This window comes from Hemitrygon akajei, unplaced genomic scaffold, assembly GCF_048418815.1.
Source record: "Hemitrygon akajei unplaced genomic scaffold, sHemAka1.3 Scf000105, whole genome shotgun sequence".
NCBI lineage: Eukaryota > Metazoa > Chordata > Chondrichthyes > Myliobatiformes > Dasyatidae > Hemitrygon > Hemitrygon akajei.
This window is the reverse complement of record NW_027331991.1, coordinates 1111577-1134857: the sequence shown is the minus strand read 5'-3', so window position 1 is coordinate 1134857 and position 23281 is coordinate 1111577. Positions and strand designations below refer to the sequence as shown.

General features: G+C 43.1%; 1 protein-coding gene across 1 annotated transcript in view; it reads left to right on the top strand.

Moving 5' to 3' along the window:
- LOC140723253 (uncharacterized) overlaps positions 1 to 10546 on the top strand; it is a 41722-nt gene extending 31176 nt beyond the window's left edge. Inside the window, 2 exon segments of the mRNA XM_073037865.1 lie at positions 4619 to 4634; positions 5616 to 10546. Coding sequence (XP_072893966.1) covers positions 4619 to 4634; positions 5616 to 6467 — 868 coding nt within the window. The 3' untranslated portion in view covers positions 6468 to 10546.
- The last annotated feature ends 12735 nt before the right edge of the window (positions 10547 to 23281 follow it).

Sequence of the window (23281 nt, the reverse complement as noted above, 5' to 3'; positions counted from 1 at the left end):
GTTTACAAAGGTGGCATTACTAATGGGGTGGCCAGAGGAAGTCAGGAATCCCCAAAGCCCCGTAGTCATGTACAATCCCAAATGCATAAGCTTCAAAAGAGGCCTGCTCAATTACTTCACTGTCCATCACTATCGCATCATTTCCCTGCTGGATCCACAAAAGAGCTTCCATCCTCAGAAAACGTTGCCTCAGGTATGGGGACCACCAGTTCTGCTTGTCGCCAAAGGAAATCCGGAACTTCGGCCAGTAATGCACTGCCCTCTCTTCCTTTAACCTCTCCAATCTCCGTGACTGGGAACTTCTGTCCCTCATGGGTCAAAGCACAGAGTCACGTAGGGGTCGGCCGCTGACAGAAGGGGTTCAAACATGGTGGAGTCCAGATTAAATGCCCACCACTGGGGATTCGGAAACTGGGGAAGCTCTCGGTTGTTCACTAGTCCCAGGGTGATACCCTTGTCCGTGCATAGAATCTCGACTTCCAACGGACAGAGCAAGTCTCTCCCTGCTAGATTACACCCCCGTCTGGTGGTGACTGTAAATGAAACCTCACACTGGTTCCCCTGGAATTCCACCTGCAGTGGCTGGGTACGGGAATACATATGTTCCGTGCCTTCCAACCCTGACAGAGTGATTGTAGCGTCTGATAACTGGAATCCCTTTTCCAATACTGTTTCCTGATCGAGAGTGGTTGTGGATGCCCCATATCAATCATAAACAGAATTGAAATTCCAGCAACTCTCAATATTACATTGGGCTCTTCCTGAGGGGTGGAACTCACAGTAGGAAGCATCCTTGCTTGTTCATTTCTAAACGGGTTGTTGTCCCCACCTGTCCCTTGGTAGGTTCTTGTTCCCATTTCTGATCCCCAGATGTAGCCCGCTCGCGTCCTTCTTCCGGCTGAGCATATTCACCTTTAATATTAGTTCCCTTAAGGGTTGATCGGGATTCGAAAGCCGGGTCCCAATAATATGTCAAAGCTCGTCGCATTCGATTTCGGTCATTGTCAGGCCAATCAATATTATTTGTTTTAATCATGTTGGCTAACTCAGTTGGTAAGCATTGGGGCAGTAGGGCATTGAACTGGGGGGACAGATTCCCAACATTAAAGTCTTGGTCTCCTGCAAAGGTGCCGTAGCAGGCCACAAATCACTCTCAATAGTCTGGTCCTGATTCCCCAGGCTTAGATTTGCATTCAGGTACTTTAGTGATGTTTACAGGTTGCTGGAGAGCCCTTTCCAAGGCCTGAATAATCTGGTCTGTCTGTTCATTCCCATTATGGTTTTCCACCTGTAACTCCTGATAGGTTTGGTATCTCAATTCTGCCTTCCATTTCCGCCCCTCATCAGCTGAGAGAATCATGCAGCAGAGACTGAATAAATCTTGCGGAGTTGCAGTAAACATTTGTGTAGTACTGTGGACACACTGAGCAAACTGTGCTGGTTTTTCTTTTCTATCTGGGGCCTGATTCATGATCATGATCATTTCCTGAGGCTTCCAGGGTGCATACACAGGAATCACCATAAGACAAAGGAGCAGCAGTCGGCCATTCAGCCCATCAAATCTGCTACGCCATTTCAACATTAGCTGATCCAATCTCCCCTTGAGTCCCATTCCCCCGCCGTCTCACCATAACCTTTGATGCCCTGACTACTCAGATACCTATCAATCTCTGCATTAAATACACCCAATGACCCAGCCTCCACTGCCGCCCGTGGCAACAAATTCCACAGATTTGCCACCCTCTGGCTAAAAAAATTTTTTTGCATCTCCATTCTGAATGGGCGCCCTGCAATCCTCAAGTCCCGTCCTCTCGTACTAGACTCCCCCACCATGGGAAACAACTTCGCCACATCCACTCTGTCCATGCCTTTCAGCATTCAAAATGTTTCTATGAGGTCCCCCCTCATTCTTCTAAACTCCAAGGAGTACAGTCCTAGAGCGGTCAAACGTTCCTCATATGTTAACTCTCTCATTCCCAGAATCATTCTAGTGAATCTTCTCTGAACCCTCTCCAATGTCAGCACATCCTTTCATAAATAAGGAGCCCTAAACTGCACACAATACTCCAAGTGACGTCTTACCAGTGCCTTATAGAGCCTCAACATCACATCCCTGCTCCTATACTCTATTCCTCTAGAAATGAAAGCCAACATTGCATTCACCTTTTTCACCACCGACTCAACCTGGAGGTTAACCTTAAGGGTATCCTGCACGAGAACTCCCAAGTCCCATTGCATTTCAGAACTTTGAATTCTCTCCCCATTCAAATAGTAGACTGCCCGTTTATTTCTTCTACCAAAGTGCATGACCATACACTTTCCGACATTGTAATTCATTTGCCACTTCTTTGCCCATTCCCCCAATCTATCCAAGTCTCTCTGCAGATTCTGTTTCCTCAGCACTACGGGCCCCTCCACCTATCTTTGTATCATCAGCAAACTTAGCCACAAAGCCATCTATTCCATAATCCAAATAGTTGATACACAATGTAAAAAGAAACGGCCCCAACACGGACCCCTGTGGAACACCACTGGTAACCGGCAGCCAACCAGTATGGGATGCCTTTATACAACAACACACACAAAATGCTGGTGGAACACAGCAGGCCGGGCAGCATCTATAAGGACAAGCACTGTTGACGTTTCGGGCCGAGACCCTTCGTCAGGACTCAATGGGGATGCCTTTATTCCCACTCTCTGTTTCCCGCCAATCAACCAACGCTCTATCCACATATGTAACTTTCCCATAATTCCATGGACTCTTATCTAGTTTAGCAGCCTCATGTGTGGCACCTTGTCAAAGGCCTTCTGAAAGTCCAAATATACAGCATCCATTGCATCTCCCTTGTCTAGCCTACTTGTCTTCCTACAAATTTCCTCAAAATTTGCACTAGGTTTGTCAGGCAGGATTTTCCTTTAAGGAAACCATGCTGAGTTCTGCCTATCTTGTCATATGTCTCCAGGTACTCCATAACCTCATCCTTGACGATTGACTCCAACAACTTCCCAACCACCGATGTCAAGATAACAGGTTTATAATTTCCTTTTTGCTTCCTTGCGCCCTTCTTAAGTAGCGGAGTGACATTTGCAATCTTCCAGTCCTCGGAACCAGGCCAGAATCTATTGACTTTTGAAAGATCATTGCTAATGCCTCCGCAATCTCCACTGCTACCTCCGTCAGAACACGAGGGTGCATTCCATCTGGTCCAGGAGATTTATCTACCCTTAGACTATTCAGCTTTCTGAGTACTTCCTCTGTCGTAATTGTGACTGCACATATTTCTCTTCCCTGACACCCTTGAATGTCCGTTATATTTCTGATGTCTTCCTCAGTGAAGACTGATGCATAATCCTTGTTCAGTTCCTCCGCCATCTCCTTATCTCCCATTACAATTTCTCCAGCATCATTTTTTATCAGTTCTATATCTACTCACACCTGTCTTTTACTCTTTATATACTTGAGAAAGCTTTTAGTATCCTCTTTGATATTATTTGCTAGCTTCCTTTCATAGTTCATCTTTTCCCTCTTAATGACCTTCTTAGTTTCCTTCTGTCAGCTTTTAAATACTTCACAATCTTCTGTCTTCACACTAATTTTTGCTTCCTTGTATGCCCTCTGCTGTGCTTTTACTTTGGCTTTGACTTCTCTTGTCGGCCACGGTTGCATCCTTTTTCCATTCGAAAATTTCTTTTTCTTTGGAATATATCTGTACTGCACCTTTCTCACTTCTCGCATAAACTCCAGCCACTGCTGCTGTGCCATCCTTCCTGCTAGTTTCCCTTTCCAGTTAACCTTAGCCAGTTCCTCTCTCATGCCACTGTAATATCCTTTACTCCACTGAAATACCGACACATCGGATTTTGGCTTCTCTTTCTCAAATTTCACAGGAACTCAATCATGTTGTGATCACTGCCTCCTAAGGGTTCCTTCACTTCCATCTCTCTAATTACCTCTGTTTCATCACACAATACCCAATCCAATACAACCGATCCCCTAGTGGGCTCAACAACAAGCTGTTCTAAAAAGCAGTCTCGGAGACATTCTACAAATTCTCTCTCTTGAGATCCAGTGCTGACCTGATTTTCCCAATCCACTCGCATGTTAATATCCCCCAAAATTGGAATTCCTTGGAATGTAGAAGATTGAGGGGAGATTTGATGGAGGCATACCAAAATTATGAGTGTTATAGATGGGGTAAATGCAAGCTGGCTTTCTCCACTGAGATGGAGTGGGACTACAACCAGAGGCCATGGGTTAAGGGTGAAAGGTGAAATGTTAAGGGAAACATGAGGGGAAACTTCTTCCACTGACGGTCATCCAGGTGTGGAATGAACAGAAAACCCAGCTGGTCCATGCGAGCTCAGTTTCAACTTCTAAGAGGGTTGTATAGGTACCTGGATGGTAGGGGTACAGGAGCAGACAGTTTAAGTAGTTCAACACAAACTAGATGGGCCAAAGGGCCTGATTCTGTGTTGTACTTTTCTGTGACTGTGACAAGAACCTGAAATAATATGATTATTCATTTAATTCCTTTTAACAGCTGTGCGCATTCATCTGGGCAGGAAATGTTTACATGGCTTCAAAACTGTGGCACTTTACATTGACAGTAGATAAAAGAAAATCCCAGCTGCACGTCAACAAAGGGTATTTGTGTGAGAGTGTTTCAGTTACTGTGGGGCCAGGCACTCTTGCAGCTCAGTGGGAACAGAGAATTATACCAATGGAGAGAGTCAAACTGAGCCAGGTCACAGATTGGTGATGGCAGAAATGCCCCATTCTTATAGAGACAGGAAGATCATCAGAGAGTTTGATGGTCATTCCAGATACCAGCACTGTGCCCAGCTGGAAGATGATTTCTCTCTCCAACTTGCGTTGAACCTCACTGTAACAGTGTGATGCCAGATCACACCTTCACATCTCAAGTAATCTCGTCTGAAATATTGTCCTTCACCCATTGATGTACTATAAATCTTTTTCAGGTTAAAAACGACAAGGAAATTATCTACGGGAAGGTCGAACACAATACGCTGTTTTGTTGTCTATGTCCAGATATTTAAGAAGTGGAACAAGGGATTCACTCGATCATCATTCCTACTCAGACTGTGGGGAGGGATTCACTCGATCATCATTCCTACTCAGACTGTGGGGAGTGATTCACTCAATCATCATTCCTAGTCAGACTGTGGGGAGGGATTCAGTCGATCATCTGATCGACTGGCACGCCTGTCAATTTACACGGGGGGAATCCATTTATCTGCTCAGACTGTGGGAATGGATTCAGTCGGTCATTTCAACTGAAGGTACATCAGCAGGATCACCATGGGCAAGGCCATTCACCTGTTCTGTGGCTGAGAATGGATTGAGACGGTCTTCCTGCCTGTTGGATACACCAGTCAGTGCACATTGAATTTGTGGGGAAGGATTCACTCGGTCATCTGACCTAATGGCTCACCAGCGAGTTCACACTGGTGAGCGGCCGTTCACCTGCTCAGACTGTGGGAAGGGATTCACGTTGTCAGCTCACCTACTGAGACACCAGTCAATTCACACTGGTGAGAGGCCATTCACCTGCTCTGACTGTAGGAAAACATTTACTTCGTCATCTGAACTTAAGTTACATCAGCGAGTTCACACTGGGGAGAAGCCGTTCATCTGCTCAGACTGTGGGAAAGGATTCATTTCATCATCTAACCTTAAAGTGCATCAGCGAGTTCACACTGGGGAGAGGCCGTTCAGCTGCTCAGACTGTGGGAAAGAATGCACTTCATCATTCCAACTTAAGATACATCAGCGAGTTCACACTGGGGAGAGGCCATTCACCTGCTCAGACTGTGGGAAAGGATTCACTTCGTCATCTAATCTTAAGCTACATGAGCGAGTTCACACTGGGGAGAGGCCGTTCACCTGCTCAGTCTGTGGGAAGGGATTCGCGTTGTCATCTCACCTACTGAGACATCAGTTAGTACACACTGGTGAGAGGCCGTTCACCTGCTCAGACTGTGGGAAAAGATTCAATTCGTCATCTCAACTTAAGGTACATCAGCGAGTTCATACTGGGGAGAGGCCATTCACCTGCTCAGACTGTGGGAAAGGATTCACTCAGTCATCCCACCTACAAGCACATCAGCGAGTTCACACTGGGGAGAGGTCGTTCACCTGCTCAGACTGTGGGAAGGCATTCACACGGTTCGCTACCCTACAAGCACACCGGTCAGTTCACACTGGGGAGAGGCCATTCACCTGCTCAGACTGTGGGAAAGGATTCACTTCGTCATATAAACTTAAGGTACATCAGCGAGTTCACACTGGGGAGAGGCCATTCACCTGCTCAGACTGTGGGAAGGGATTCACTCAGTCATCCCACCTGCGAGCACACCAGTCCGTTCACACCGGGGAGACTCTGGTCACCTGCTCGGACTTTGGGAAGAGATTCACTCAGCCAAATCAACCAAATGTGCATCATTGAGTTCACACTGGAGAGATCGTTCACTGGATGTGTGTCCATCACCGTTGCTGAATGCAATTTCGAGAGTGACTGTCGGTGCTGAACTCTGCAATTATTGCTGCTGCTCACCACACCCAGTTCTGCACCCTGGTCACTGGGCATGAGAGGGGTTTCTTCTGCTGCATATTCACCTTTAATGGGACTGGAGTTTAATATTCTGCATCTGTGACAAATAAGTCAGTTCTATTTTAAACTTTGTCTCTGGTACTTAGTGAATTTATAACACACCTAGTGTACAGTAGAGAGTCAAATCAGGCTGGCTGGACCTTGCCAGAGTTTCAACTACACGACAGTCCCTTTAAATCCTCCCCTGTTGTTCCCCTCTCGCTCTCCCTGTGAGATGGGTTCCAAACAGTCACCACTCTGTGGGTGAAGAGGTTTCCCTTGAATTCTCTGCAGACTGTAAAAGTCGAGCTGACTGCAGTTCTGTCTCAGATGTCCTTTGTCCCTCTAATCTCTGGGCTCAGGAAGAATGACATTGGGAGTTAACCTCCTTATTTAGGGCTCATTTCCACATTATGGGTCATTTTCCCTGCTTCTAAAGTGTTGTTAGAGAACACCACTGTCCTCTAAAGACTGAAAGCAGAATGGGAAACCATCTGTTGGATGTTCAACGGAGCAGGGTCAGAAAGCAGAGGCAGGTCTGCACAGGGCAGAGTGTGGGGCTCCGGGAAATGGTTGGTGTAAGAACGGACCATGAGAAGGGAATCAGCAGCAGGGAGTGGAAACGAATAACAGAGTAGCAACATTTCGAAGCTGATTGACAGAAAATAATTTGGTTGTCTGACTGATGACACAAACAATACCTATTGTGAGGTGCTCCATTGGTCGAGGGAGATGTGGGTGTTGGGAATGGTTATATCTATTGAGGGAGTTAGTCCTGCTTGTTTATCCTGTAATATTATTTCTGGATGGTAATTATATAACCATATAACAATTACAGCACGGAAACAGGCCATCTCAGCCCTTCTAGTCCATGCTGAAAGCTTACTCTCACCTAATCCCACCAACCTGCACTCAGCCCATAACCCTCCATTCCTTTCCTGTCCATATACCTATCCATTTTAAAAAAAATATTGAACCTGCTTCTACCAATTCTACTAGAAGCTCCTCCACACAGCTACCACTCTCTGAGTAAAGAAGTTCCCACTCGTGTTACCCCTAAACTTTTTCCCCCTAACTCTCAACTGAAGTCCTCGTGTTTGAATCTCCCCTACTCTCAATGGAAAAAGCCTATCCACGTCAAATCCATCTATCCCCATAATAATTTTAAATACCTCTATTATGTCCCCCCTCAACCTTCTAAACTCCAAAGAATAAAGATCTAACTTGTTCAACCTTTCTCTGTAACTTAGGTGTTTAAACCCAGGTAACATTCTAGTAAATCTTTTCCATACTCTCTCAATTCTATTGAAATCTTTCCTATAATGCGGTGAACTGAACTGCACACAATACTCCATATTTGGCCTGAACAATGCCTAGTATAATTTTAACATTACATCCCAACTCCTATACTCAATGCTCTGATTTATAAAGGTCAGCATACCAAAAGCTTTCTTCACAAATCTATCCACATGAGATTCCACCTTCAGAGGACTATTCACCATCATTCTATTATCTATGCCCCATAGATCACTCTGTTCTACTGCATTATTCAATGCCCTACCATTTAGCATGTATGTCCTATTTTGATTAGACCTACCAAAATGTAGTGCCTCACACTTATCAACATTAACCTCCATCTGCCATCTTTTTGTCCACTCTTCTAACTGGCTTAAATCTCTCTGCAAGCTTTGAAAACCTACTTCATTATCCACAACGCCACCTATCTTAGTATTATCTGCATACCTACTAATCCAATTTAGCACCCCATCATCCAGATCATTAATGTATATGACAAACAACATTGGACCCAGTACTGATCCCTGAGGCACACCACTAGTCACCGGCCTCTAACCTGACAAACAGTTATCCACCACTACTCTCTGGCATCTCCCATCCAGCCACTGTTGAATCCATTTTACTACTTCAATATTAATACCTAATGATTGAACCTTCCTAACTAACCTTCCATGTGGAATCTTGTCAAAGGCCTTACTGAAGTCCCTATAGACAACATTCACTGCTTTACCCTCATCAACTTTCCTAGTAACCACTTCAAAAAGTTGAATACAGTTTGTCAAACATGATCTTCCACGCACAAATCCATGTTGACTGTTCCTAATCAGACCCTGTCTAATCAGATAATTATATACCATATCTAAGAATATTTTCCATTAATTTACCCACCACTGACGTCAAACGTACAGGCCCATCATTGCTAGGTTTACTCTGAGAACCCTTTTTAAACAATGGAACAACATGAGCAATTCGCCAATCTTCCGGCACCATCCCCGTTTCTAATGACATTTGAAATATTTCCGTCAGAGCTCCTGCTATCTCTACACTAACTTCCCTCAAGTTTCTAGGGAATATCCTATCAGGAACCGGAGACTTGTCCACTTTTATATTCCTTAAAAGCTCCTGTACTTCCTCTTCTTTAAGCATCAGAGTTTCCATAACTACCCTACTTGTTTCTCTTACCTTACACAATTCAATATTCTTCTCCTTAGTGAATACCAATGAAAATAATTTTTCAAAATCTCCCCCGTAGCTGTCCACTCTGATTCTCTAAGGGACCAATCTTATCCCTCACTATCGTTTTGCTATTAATATAACTGTAGAAACCCTTTGGATTCATTTTCACCTTACTTGCCAAAACAGCCTCATATCCTCTTTTAGCTTTTCTAATTTCTTTCTTAAGATTCTTTTTACATTCTTTATATTCCTCGAGCACCTCATTTGCTCCATGCTGCCTATATTTATTATAGATCTCTCTCTTTTTCCGAACAATGTTTACAATATCTCTTGAAAACTATGGCTCTCTCGAACTTTTAACCTTTCATTTCAACCTAAAAGGAACATAAAGATTCTGTACCCTCAAAATTTCACCTTTAAATGAACTCCATTTCTTTGTTATATCCTTCCCATAAACAAATTGTCCCAATCCACTCCTAAATCTTTTCGCATCTCATCAAAGTTAGCCTTTCTCCAATCAAAAATCTCAACCCTGGGTCCAGTCCTATCGTTCTCCATAATTATATTGAAACTAATGGTATTGTGATCACTGGACCCAAAGTGCTCCCCAACACATACCTCTGTCACCTGAGCTATCTCATTCCCAGCAGGAGATCCAACACTGCCCCTTCTCTAGTTGGTACCTCTATGTATTGCTGCAAAAAACTATCCTGCACACATTTTACAAACTCAAAACCATCCGGCCATTTTACAGAATGGGCTTCCCAATCTATGTGTGGAAAATTAAAATCTGCCATAATCACAACCCTGTGCTTACTACAAATATCTGCTATCTCCTTACAAATTTGCTCCTCCAATTCTCGCTCCCCATTATGTGGTCTATAATACACCCCTATAAGTGTTACTACACCTTTCCCATTCCTCAATTCCACCCAAATAGTCTCCCTAGACGAGCCCTCTAATCTGTCCTGTCAAAACACCACCCCGATATTTTCTCTGACAAGCAATGCAACGCCTCCCCCTCTTGCCCCTCCAATTCTATCACACCTTAAACAACGAAATCCAGGAATATTTAGTTGCCAGTCACACCTGTCCTGCAACCATGTTTCACTAATAGCTACAACATCATATTTCCAGCTATCAATCCATACTCTAAGCTAATCCACCTATCTGACAATGCTCCTAGCATTAAAATAGATGCATTTAAGAAACTCTCCACCTCTTCCTCTCTGTTTATCCCTAACGGTGGAAGCAACTTTATCATCTTTTTGTTTTCCTTCTCCCCTACATCTTCGGTCTGAACCCACATCAGGGAGGAAGTTCAAATCAGCTCTGTGTTAAAAGTCTAACCATCACAGTAACTGAAGGCAGCTGCAGGTTCATGAGGGACTGTTACTGTCAGATTCTGCAGTTCTTGCGGCTGCTCATCGCACCCAGGACTGAACCCTGGTCACTGAGCATTGGAGGAGTCTGTTCTGCTGATGTTAGCCTTAAACTAGACTGGTGTTTAATATTGTGGGGCTGTGAAAGATAAATCACTTCTGTATCAAATCCCGTGTGTCAGGTACTTACTGTCTCTATCACACTCAAAATGTACACTAGAAAGGCCACTCGGCCCATCTGGTTCCTGCCCATGTTTATGTTCCATATCCGTATATCAAAATCTACCACTGCCGTTCCCCTCTCACTCTCCCTGAGATGACAGGTTGCAACTAGTCACCACTCCGTGGGATAGGAGATTTCCCTTGAATTTCATAGAATCATAGAAATCTATTTTCCTAAGCTCCATGTACCTATCTGAGAGTCTCTTAAAAGACCCTATTGTATCCGCCTCTACCACCGTCGCTGGCAGTGCATTCCACACACACACCACTCTTTGCTTAAAAAATTTTGCTCTGATATCTCCTCTGTACCTACTTCCAAGCAGCTTAAACCTATTCCCCCTCGTGTTAGCCGTTTCTGCACTGGGAAAAAGCCTCTGGCTATCCACACGACCAATGCCTCTCATCATCTTATACACCTGCATGAATTCCCTGCATGATTTTCTCCGGGCTGAATAAGACGATGAGCTCACTGTGGTTTTGACGTTCTCGCCCCTCTCCCCTCTCCTCTCCTCTCCCGTCCCCCTCCCCTCCCCTCTCCCCCTCCCCTCCCTCTCTCCACCCTCCCCCTCCCCCTCCCCTCCCTCTCCCTCCCCCTCCCCCTCACCCTTTGTGTTTTACGTCAAAGACCCGCCTCAATCAGGCACTTAAAGGGACACTCACAGAAAACGAACCTGCAGTCTCGTAACACAATGCACCTCTAAAGTCTGACAGCAGACTAGCGAGTGAATCTTCGATGGTGCAGAGTCAAAAACCAAAGAGTTGCCAGATTGAGTCAGGCTTTGGGGCTGCAAAGAGAGATGGGGTCTAGAGTTTACGAGGAGGAGGAATCAGACCAGCAGGATGTGGCTACAAAAGAAAGATTAGAAGCATTTGGAAACTGGTTGATCGAAAAAAAAGCTGGTTAATTTCTGCAAAATACTGGTGGAAATCAACAGTCAGGCAGCAATTGTGAAGAGGAATAAAAAGACAACGTTTAGACCGAGCCTCTTCAGCATGCCTAGCCTGTGTACTCCGCTGCTTAGTTGCTGCTTGAACTGCAGAGTTCCTCCAGCATTTTGTGTGTGTGCGTCTCTGTATTTCCAGCAACTGCAGAATCTCCTGTGTTTTATAACTGCATTTTACTTTGGCATTAGATACACGTTGATATTGAGTATATTGCTTATGGGAGCTGCTGTCTGCGTTAAAACAGCTGCAGATTTTTCGATACACACGAAAACAATAAGGTATGGACATTGAACCGGTCCCTGCACAAATCTTTAATGGCACCGTGATTACCCATAGGGCCATGAGTTAAAAATTTCGCCGTCGTTGAGGCACCGATGAAATGCGCAGGCGTCGGGCTGAGGACGTCCCCGAGTATCACGCATGCGCGCAGTACACTGAAGGCCTTGAAAATGTCGGTTGCAGGTAAGAGCGATTTTCCGTGTTTTTATCTTAAACACCGACTTCAGGATAATTCCTGTGAACTTCGAAAACCGTGACCCGCAATTCTGGGACAGTCCTGCTCTCTTCCCTCTCTCTCAGCCCCACGATCCGTACACGGGCCCCGGGGAGCTTCCGGCTGATGAGGGAATGGGAACCGATGGATCTCTCAGACAGAGCTGAGCTCCAGCTATCTAAATGCAAGGATTAGGAACTCGGAGAAAGGGAACAAAATCTTTTACATCACCAGTTGAGAAAATCACCTTTGTTCTACCTCCGATCACTGACAAGAGGAAATCTGCAGATGCTGGAAATCCAAGCAACACACACAAAATGCCGGCGGAACTCAGCATTAGTACTCTTTTCCATAGATGCTGCCTGGCCTGCTGATTTCCTCCAGCATTTTGTGTGTGTTGCTTGTTCCACCTCCTTTTGTTCTGGAATTTTCTACCCGTGACGACATGTTTTGTACCATTCTCTGTGGGAAGATAATGATATCAAAAACCTTTGCCCTGGGCAACAAGTAGCTTTCACATCACAAATGTGCCAGACTCCAGTGAGACAGACTACTGCCCTTCCCTTCATATTCATTGGAATTACCATCACTGAGTTCACCACCGTCAGTCACCTGGGGGAGGGTTCAGGGGAAATATTTATGTACAATACAGAAACTGGTGATACCTGTGTGTATTGTGGTGATGCAAAAGTTGTTGGAGAGTTTACAAGAGGGAAGAATTGGAGTGATATTTGGAAATCTGACTTTTTAAAGCATAATTTAGCAAGCAAACCACTTATGGACAATGTGCAAAAGCACTGGTGAGAAAATCCTTCATTACCCGTTACAGGCCTGCGACATGGTGTGAGAGTGCAGATGAACTGGATCGAGCCCAGAGGAGATCACAGTTCTTACAGACAGTGATTTGCTGGCTGTTAAAATGAATACCTCTCTATATAAAATTCACAGTGCACATGTCGTCACTGGGTAAGAGAATACACAGTACAAGATTTATGTGCACACTGGTCATTACAAATTAGAGGGGACATTGGTCGGAAGGTGGGGAGAACTCCAGTGTCCCTGACACCCTAACCTACAAGATGTGCGTCCAGCTGCACTTTAAGGAGTTGGAGCTGAAAATGGATGAATTCTGGATCATCCAGCAGTTGGAGGGGTGATAGATATGACAGGAAGGGAGGTGAGTTGCACCTAAGGTGCAGGACACAGGAAACTGGTTGAGAGACATGAAAGGGAATGAAGTTAAATAGCCATCACAGAGTACTCTTGTTGCCATCCCACACAACAACCAGGTGGGCCGCTTTAGAAACTGTTGGGGAGGGAGGGATTACCTGGCAGAGGAAAGTCAAACGGGTGATAGGGGATTCGTTAGTTAGGGGAACAGAACAGAGGGGATGAAAGGTCAGTTTTGATGCTGTCAAAAGGACCTGAAAAGTGTTGTTTGGGATAGGCCGTTTTCTGGCAAAGGAGTACTTGGTAAGCGGGAGGCCTTCAGAAGTGACATTTTTGAGAGTGTAGAGTTTGTATGTTGAAAGGTAACTAGTGCAGGGAATCTTGGATTTCAAGAGATATTGAGGCCCCCGATATTTTGTTCCTCTAAATACCTCAGACTGTTGGGTGCTACCAAGACTCATTAATGATAACAGTATTGTTACGTACCCGTGACACATGACAGTGGTACCCTTGTCACGTGACTGGGGTTGAAGTTATACTGGACATGAGGTAATGGTCTTGTGATGGTGGAGTTATGTCATTTTCCCGCCAGTAGAGGTCATGTGACAGGTTTTTTCTACAGGGTATAAAAGGAAGACCCACCCTATCAGGTGGGGCAGTTCGTGGCGGAATTTGCCAAGATGACTTCATGTCACTGCGCGATTTAATGTGATGACGCAGTTTAGTTAAAAATGAAGTTCTATATAATGCCTAAAGCTTAAAAGGTCACTGCCAATGGTTTCTTTGCCATGGAGAGTGAAGAAAAGTTTGGAAGGTAAAAATCGAGGAGAACCGATTTTCGAAGGTGGAAAAGTTCGACCTTGTTTGATCCTCATTCGGAAGGATTTCGTTGACTATTCTCGCTGTTAATCCCTGGGTTGACCAGAAAGGATTGAGAATAGTGTGGGAAGAAAGGTCAGTACCTTTAAGCCGTTATATTTTATAAAATTCTTCGTGGGAAAGTTCGACGCCGGGGAATCGAAGGACATCGACGTGGAAGAGAATTTAAATCGCCTTAAAAAGTCTCTCCCTTTTAAAAGGACTGTGAGCTTTTGAACTTTTGGCATATCGCTCTAAAGAACTGTTTACTTTCGGCATACCGTTTTAAAGAACTGTTTTTTTTTCAATACTGCTTGAAAGACTGTTTGAACATGCAGCGCTATTAAGAACTGTGAATCTGCCGCACAGCAGCTGAGTTCCGATTACGTTTGGGTTTGTTTACTTTTGAGGGGGTTTGTTTCAGTGTTTAATAAACGTGTTATTTGTTGTTAAACCCTTGCCTATCTCATCTATATTTATTGTTGCCTGGATACGTAACATTAATTATGGGGGCTCGTCCGGGATTTGGATCGTTTGAGTTTAAAATGTTTTTTGAATTTTGAATCGGTGTTTTGGTAACGGGGATTGCTCGGGTTTTTTTGTTTGATTGGCTTGTGAGTGGTATTTGGCAACGATGAATATTGATGAGTTTCTGGATTCGCCAGACGCGGATTTGTTAGCGAAGGCGAAAAAAACTGAAGTATCTGAGATTGCTAAGAGATTGCAACTTAAAGGTATTTTGGCGACTACATCAAAGGCTGTAATACAGAGAAAGATCGCATCACATTTTGTGGCTTCGGGTGATTTTGATGAATCGATTTTAGAATCGTTTCCAATAAGTAATCTGGAGATGCAGTTGCAAATTGAACAAATGAGGTTGGAACAAAGTAAAGCAGAGTTGGAGCGTTATAAATTGGAATCTGAACAGAAAAAGAGTGAGTTTAAATATGCAATGGAGAATTTAAGGTCTGAGAATCAGTCTTCTGATTCTAGAAAACCGTTTGTTGCTAGCCAAGAAATTAAATTGGTCCCTCCATTTAGTGAAACAGAAGTGGAAAGATATTTTCAACATTTTGAAACTATTGCTCGGATGTCAGAGTGGCCGAAAGATAAATGGTCAGTGTTGTTACAGAGTGTGATTAAAGACAAGGCACAACAAGTTTACACAGCTTTAACTGCTGCGCAAGCATTAGATTATGATATTGTGAAGACAAATATTCTCAAAGCATATGAATTGGTCCCAGAAGCATATAGAGAAAGATTCAGGAGTTTGAAAAAGTCTGTGGAAAAGACTTATGTGGAATTTGCCTATGATAAAGCTATGTGTTTTGAGAGATGGGTTTCTTCTAAAAATGTAAATGAGGACTATGATACATTGAGAGAGCTGATTTTAATGGAGGAATTTAAAAGAAGCATTCCTGTTGAAGTAAGGACCTACTTAAATGAGAGGGATACTGATAAATTGCAGGACTGTGCTAGATTAGCTGATGAGTATGTTTTAATCCATAAGAATAAATTTCTTCAGGGTAGAATTTTCAAGAGGAAAAATAATATGGAGACTCCAGGTAAATTAGAAATTAAATCAGAGGTTAATGAGAAAGGTAAGGAGGAAGGTAAACCTGTGAAGGAAAGACAGTTTGGTCTTATTTGTAACTATTGTAAGAAGCCTGGCCATGTAATAGCTAACTGTTTCAAATTGAAAAAGAAAGAGAAGGAAGCAGTTCCAGATGCTTGTGTGCAACATACTGAAGCACCTGTAAAGTTACAGGGTTTGGTAAACACAAATGAGGATTTGTTAGAGTCTGACAAAGTTAGAAAGGGATATGATCACTTTATAACTGAAGGGTTTGTATCCTTGAAAGACGGATCTACTCTGGTGCCAATAAAAATTCTTAGGGATACTGGAGCTTCTCAATCACTGATGTTAGATAGTGTGTTGAAGTTTAATGAAGAGAGTGATACTGGTGAGGTAAATTACATAAGAGGTGTTGGAAGTGATTTTATGCCTGTACATTTACATGAAGTAAATTTAAAGTCAGGGTTAGTTACAGGATTTGTTAAAGTAGGATTACAGCATAGCTTACCTGTGAAGGGTATTTCTTTCTTGTTAGGTAATGACTTGGCAGGTGGACAAGTTTTTCCTGAAGTGCATTTGACAATGGAATCAGAGGAACCAGAGGTGAATTCTAACACAGATTCTTCCTGTGTTGTGACTAGAGCTATGGCTAAAAAGATTGATGTGCAGAATGAGGTTGTTACTCATGACTGTTCAACTCAGGATGTGAGTTTTGAGGATGTGTCAGAGACTTTCTTACCTTCGTTGTTTGAACAAGATTCTGGGAGTAAGTCTGACTATGAAGATTTATCTCTGTCTCGGAAGGAGTTGATAGCAGAGCAGAATAGAGATCCTGAGATTGTAAAATTAAGGGAACAAGCTTTACTAGGTAGTGAAATTGAGAAGGTGTCAGTAGGATATTACTTGGAAAAAGGAGTGTTGATGAGGAAGTGGAGGTCGCCTACAATTCCTGCAAGTGAGGAATGGAATGTTGTTTATCAGGTAGTTGTTCCTAAAGTTTATCGGAATGAGATTTTGACTTTAGCTCATAGTGTGCCTTTAGGTGGACATCAAGGGGTAAGGAAAACTGTGGACAAGATTTTAAAACATTTTTACTGGCCTGGTTTAAGAAAAGATGTGGCGATGTTTTGTAAGACGTGCCATACTTGTCAAATTGTGGGTAAACCAAATCAGGTTACACCAGTAGCTCCATTACAACCTATTCCAGCATTTGGTGAACCGTTTTCTAAAGTTATTGTAGATTGTGTTGGTCCATTACCAAAGACAAAAACTGGTTATCAGTATTTGTTGACTATCATGTGTACTTCGTCTAGGTTTCCAGAGGCAGTACCACTTAGGAATATAAAAGCTAAAACTGTGACGAAGGCTCTTATAAAATTCTTTACTTATTTTGGATTGCCTAAGGAAATACAAACTGATCAAGGTAGTAATTTTATGTCTGGATTGTTTCAACAGATAGTTTATAAATTGGGAGCTAAGCAAATCACTTCGTCTGCATACCATCCAGAATCGCAAGGTGCCTTGGAGAGGTTTCATTCTACTCTCAAGAATATGATTAGGACATATTGTGTGGAAAATGAAAGTGACTGGGATGAGAGTATAAACTTACTTTTATTTGCAGTAAGGGAATCGGTACAGGATTCTTTAGGGTTTAGTCCATTTGAACTTGTGTTTGGGCATAGAGTTAGAGGACCTTTAGCTTTATTGAAGGAACAGTGGATTAGTAAGGAAGTGCATACTAATTTGTTGGACTATGTTTTGAAATTTAAGGACAGGTTACATAAAGCTTGTAGCTTAGCCAAGGAAAATTTAAAGTTGGCTCAGGAGAAAATTAAAACTTGGTATGATAAGGAAGCTAGGATGAGGATGTTTAAGCCTGGAGATAAGGTGTTGGTTCTTTTCCCAGTGCAGACAAATCCTTTTCAAGCTAGATTTCATGGTCCTTATGAAATTGTGTCTAGAATCAATGATGTGGATTACGTAATAAAAACTCCAGATCGTAGAAGGTCAACACAACTTTGCCACATAAATATGATTAAACCATATTTTGAGAAACAACCTGATACTGTGACTGTTGTGGTTAGTGAGAATGAGTTTGATTTAACTGGGAACATGATAGATGATTCATCTGACTTTCATTCTAAATCTAACATTGTTTCTGTTAGGTTACCTAATTCGACCATTCTGGAAAATATGGATGAGAAATTAGCACATTTACAGCTAGAGCAGAAACAACAGATGAAGGAATTGATTTTTAAGTATAAGGATTTGTTTCCAGATGTTCCGAGAAGGACTACTATAGTTTCACATGATGTAGATGTTAGAGATGCCAAACCTATTAAACAACATCCATATAGAATGAACATGGAAAAATGTGAACTTGCTGAGAAAGAAATTGAATACATGTTAGAGAATGATATTATTAGACATTCTAACTCGAATTGGAGTTCGCCATGTGTTATGGTGCCAAAACCTGATGGTAGTATTAGGTTTTGTACGGACTATAGGAAGGTGAATGCTGTAACGAAAACAGATGCATATCCAATTCCTAGAGTAGATGATTGTGTAGATAAAGTTGGGAAAGCAAAGTTCCTTACAAAGATTGATTTATTGAAAGGGTATTGGTGTGTTCCATTAACGGACAGAGGTAGAGAGATTTCTGCATTTGTAACTCCATCTGGGTTATATGAGTATAATGTTCTTCCATTTGGGATGAAGAATGCCCCAGGTACTTTCCAGAGGATGATTAATTCTGTGATTCAGGGATTGAAAGATACTGATGCTTATATTGATGATTTAGTGACAGGAAATGATACTTGGGAAGCACACATTATTGCGGTGGAGAAATTGTTTGAAAAGCTTTCAAAAGCTAACTTGACTATTAATTTAGCCAAGAGTGAATTTGGACATGCCACTGTGACTTACCTTGGTTATGTTGTAGGTCAAGGTAAGGTAGCTCCTGTTCCGGCAAAAGTTCAGGCAATTTTAGAGATTCCCACTCCGACGGGAAAAAAACTCTCAGAAGATTTTTGGGAATGGTAGGATATTATAGAAAATTTTGTAAGAATTTTGCTAATGTTGCCCTTCCATTAACTAATCTTCTGCAGAAGAATGTGAAGTTTGTGTGGACAGTGTTTTGTCAGGAAGCATTTGAAAAATTGAAAACAATGATATGTCAACAACCTGTGCTTAAGGCACCTGACTTTGAAAAACCTTTTTCATTAGCTGTAGATGCTAGTGATGAAGCTGCGGGAGCAGTATTGATGCAAAGGAATGAGGGTGATGAGGTTGATCATCCAGTAGCTTACTTTTCTAAGAAATTTAATAAGCATCAAAGAAACTATTCAACAATAGAGAAAGAATTGTTATCTCTTGTTTTAGCTTTAGAATATTTTGAGGTATATGTTGGTACAACTCAAAAACCACTTATTGTTTACACTGATCATAATCCGTTAGTTTTTCTGAGTAAGATGAAAAACAAAAACAGAAGATTGTTAAATTGGAGTTTGATGTTTCAAGAGTACAATATTGTGATAACTCATATTAAAGGTAAAGATAATGTGGTTGCTGATTGTCTATCTCGATGTTGAATGTACAATGTAATATTTTTTTTGAGTGTTTTTTTTATTGTAACACTCCTACTGTATTGTATATTGTGTATGTTATATAATTTATACATTTGTTTTTCTTGTAAGTGATTGTTAAAATTTTTGTTCTTGTCAGACCAAAAATGTCTTTTTTTGGAGGGATGTGTTACGTACCCGTGACACGTGACAGTGGTACCCTTGTCACGTGACTGGGGTTGAAGTTATACTGGACATGAGGTAATGGTCTTGTGATGGTGGAGTGATGTCATTTTCCCGCCAGTACAGGTCATGTGACAGGTTTTTTCTACAGGGTATAAAAGGAAGACCCACCTTGTCAGGTGGGGCAGTTCGTGGCGGAATTTGCCAAGATGACTTCATGTCACTGCGTGATTTAATGTGATGACGCAGTTTAGTTAAAAATGAAGTTCTATATAATGCCTAAAGTTTAAAAGGTCACTGCCAACGGTTTCTTTGCCGTGGAGAGTGAAGAAAAGTTTGGAAGGTAAAAATCGAGGAGAACCGATTTTCGAAGGTGGAAAAGTTCGACCTTGTTTGATCCTCATTCGGAAGGATTTCGTTGACTATTCTCGCTGTTAATCCCTGGGTTGACCAGAAAGGATTGAGAATAGTGTGGGAAGAAAGGTCAGTACCTTTAAGCCGTTATATTTTATAAAATTCTTCGTGGGAAAGTTCGACGCCGGGGAATCGAAGGACATCGACGTGGAAGAGAATTTAAATCGCCTTAAAAAGTCTCTCCCTTTTAAAAGGACTGTGAGCTTTTGAACTTTTGGCATATCGCTCTAAAGAACTGCTAAATTTCGGCATACCGTTTTAAAGAACTGTTTTTTTTTCAATACTGCTTTAAAGACTGTTTGAACATGCAGCGCTATTAAGAACTGTGAATCTGCCGCACAGCAGCTGAGTTCCGATTACGTTTGGGTTTGTTTACTTTTGAGGGGGTTTGTTTCAGTGTTTAATAAACGTGTTATTTGTTGTTAAACCCTTGCCTATCTCATCTATATTTATTGTTGCCTGGATACGTAACAGTATCATAATTCCACCCCCGAGCTCAACTGACTTATTTTTAATCATCTTCTGTTGGTTTCTAAAAGCTTCGAATAGTTTTTGCTCTTTTGTTTGCCCTCTCTTTGGCTTTTATGTTGGCTTTGGCTTCTCATTTCAGCCACAGTTGTGTCTTCCTGCCTTTACAATGCTTCCACTTCTTTGGGATGTACCGATCACTCAGCTCCTGAATTCTCCCAGAAACTCCAGCCATTGCTGCTCCGTTGTCACTCCTACCTTTTCCCTTCCAAACAAGTTTGGCCAGCTTGTCTGTCACAGAAACATGGAGAAGTTCAGTACAGAAACAGGCTATTTGCCCAATCCAGTCAATGCCAAACAAACATTTAAACTGGCTAATGCAACTACCTGCACCGGGACCATCGCCCTCCATACCCCTACCATCCACGCTCCCATCCAAACTTCTCTTAAGTGGTGAAACCGAGCTCAAATTCACCACTTGTGTTGGCATCTCATTCCACACTCTCACGACCATTTCAGTAAAGAGCTTTTCCAAATGTTCCCATTAAATTTTCACTTCCCCACTTACCCATGACCTCTGGTTGTCATCGCACCCAACCTCAGTGGAAAAAGCTGCTTACCTGTACCCTATCTATACTGTCATAATGTTGTCTATTCCCAACAAATCCTCAAAGAAATGTATAATATCTTTGTTTATGTTTTGAGCCTTTTTCAGATGTATAGGATGATGAGGGACACTGATCGTGTGGATAGCCAGAGGTTTTTTCCACAGGGCTGAAATGGCTAACGTGAGGGAGCATAGTTTTAAGGTGCTTGAAAGTTGATACGGAGGGGATGTCAGGGGTAACTTTATTTACACTGAGAGTTGTGGGTGCATGGAACGGATTGCAGGCTACTTGTGTGAGAGTGTTTCAGTTACTGTGGGGCCAGGAACCCATGCAGCTCAGTGGGAACAGGGAATAATACCAACGGAGAGAGTCAAACTGAGCCAGGTCACAGATCGGAGATGGTAGAAATGCCCCATTCTTACAGAGACAGGAAAAGCATCAGAGAATTTTATGGTCATTCCAGATACCAGCACCGTGCCCAGTTAGAACATGATTTCTCTCTCCAACTCTTCTCTGTAACAGTGTGATGCCAGCTGACACCTTGACAACTCAAGCGATCTCATTAGAAATGTCCTGCACCCATTGATGAATTTTGTAAATCTTTTTACAGGTTAAAAATGACAAGGAATTTGCCTACGGGAATCTCGAACACAACACGCCAGTTTTGTTGTCTCTGTCCAGATATTTAAGAAGTGCAGCAAGGGATTCAGTCGATCATCCTTCCTGCTCAGACTGTGGGGAGGGATTCACTCGATCATCTGACCCAATGGCACGCCCATTAGTTTACATGGGGGGAGCCCATTCATCTGCTCAGACAGTGGGAATGGTTTCATTCGGTCATCTCAACTGAACGTACATCAGCAAGTTCACACTGGGACAAGGCCATTAACCTGTTCTGTGTGTGAGAAGGGATTCAGTCTGTCATCCCACCTCTGGACACACCAATCAGTTTACATTGGGCAGAGGCTGGTCATCTGTGGAATTTGTGGGGAAGAATTCACTCAGTCAACTAACCTAATGGCTCACCAGCGAGTTCACACTCGGGAGCGGCCGTTCACCTGCTCAGACTGTGGGAAAGGATTCACTCAGTCATCTCAGTTACTGAGACACCAGTCAGTTCACACTGGGGAGAGGCCATTCACCTGCTCAGAATGTGGGAAGGGATTCACATCATCATATCAGTTACTGAGACACCAGTCAGTTCACACCGGAGAGTGGCCGTTCACCTGCTCAGACTGTGGGAAGCGATTCACTGAATTATCTCGACTGAAGATACATCAGCGAGTTCACACCGGAGAGAGGCCATTCAACTGCTCAGACTGTGGGAAGGGATTCGCTCAGTCATCTCAACTGAAGGTACATCAGCGAATTCACACGGGGGAGAGGCCATTCACCTGCTCGGACTGTGGGAAGGGATTCACTTCATCATCTCTACTGAAGGTACATCAACAAGTTCACACTGGGGAGAAGCCGTTCACGTGCTCGGACTGTGGCAATGCATTCACTTCTTCAGCTCACTTACTGAGACACCAGTCAGTTCACAGAGGGGAGAGGCCATTCACCTGCTCAGACTGTGGGAAACGATTCACTTTGTCATATAAGTTACTGAAACACTGGTCAGTTCACACCGGAGAGTGGCCGTTTTCCTGCTCAGACTGCGGGAAGGGATTCACCGAATTACCTCAACTTAAGGTACATCAGCGAGTTCACACCAGAGAGAGGCCATTCACCTGCTCGGACTGCGGGAAGGGATTCACTTGCTCATCCCATCTGAAGGTACATCAGCGAGTTCACACTGGAGAGAAGCCGTTCACCTGCTCAGACTGTGGGAAAGGATTCACTCAGTTATCTCAACTGAAGGCACACCAGGGAGTTCACACTGGAGAGTGGCAAATCACCTGCTCAGACTGTGGGAAGGGATTCGCTTCGTCATCCCATCTGAAGGTACATCAGCGAGTTCACACTGGGGAGCGGCCGTTCACCTGCTCAAACTGTGGGAAAGGATTCACTCAGTCATCCATCCTAAAGGCACACCAGCGACTTCACACTGGGTAGAGACCGATCTGCTCAGACTATGGGAAAGGATTCACTCAGTCATCCATCCTAAAGGCACACCAGCGACTTCACACTGGGTAGAGACCGATCTGCTCAGACTTTGGGAAAAGATTCTCTCAGCCAAATCAACCAGTGTGCATCATTGAGTTCACACTGGGGAGAGGCCGTTCACCTGCTGTGAATGTAGGAAGCGATTCACTCAGTCATCTAATCTTATGTAGCTCTCAGTTCTGCTGGCAGCTTAACTGAGGGAGTTATAGC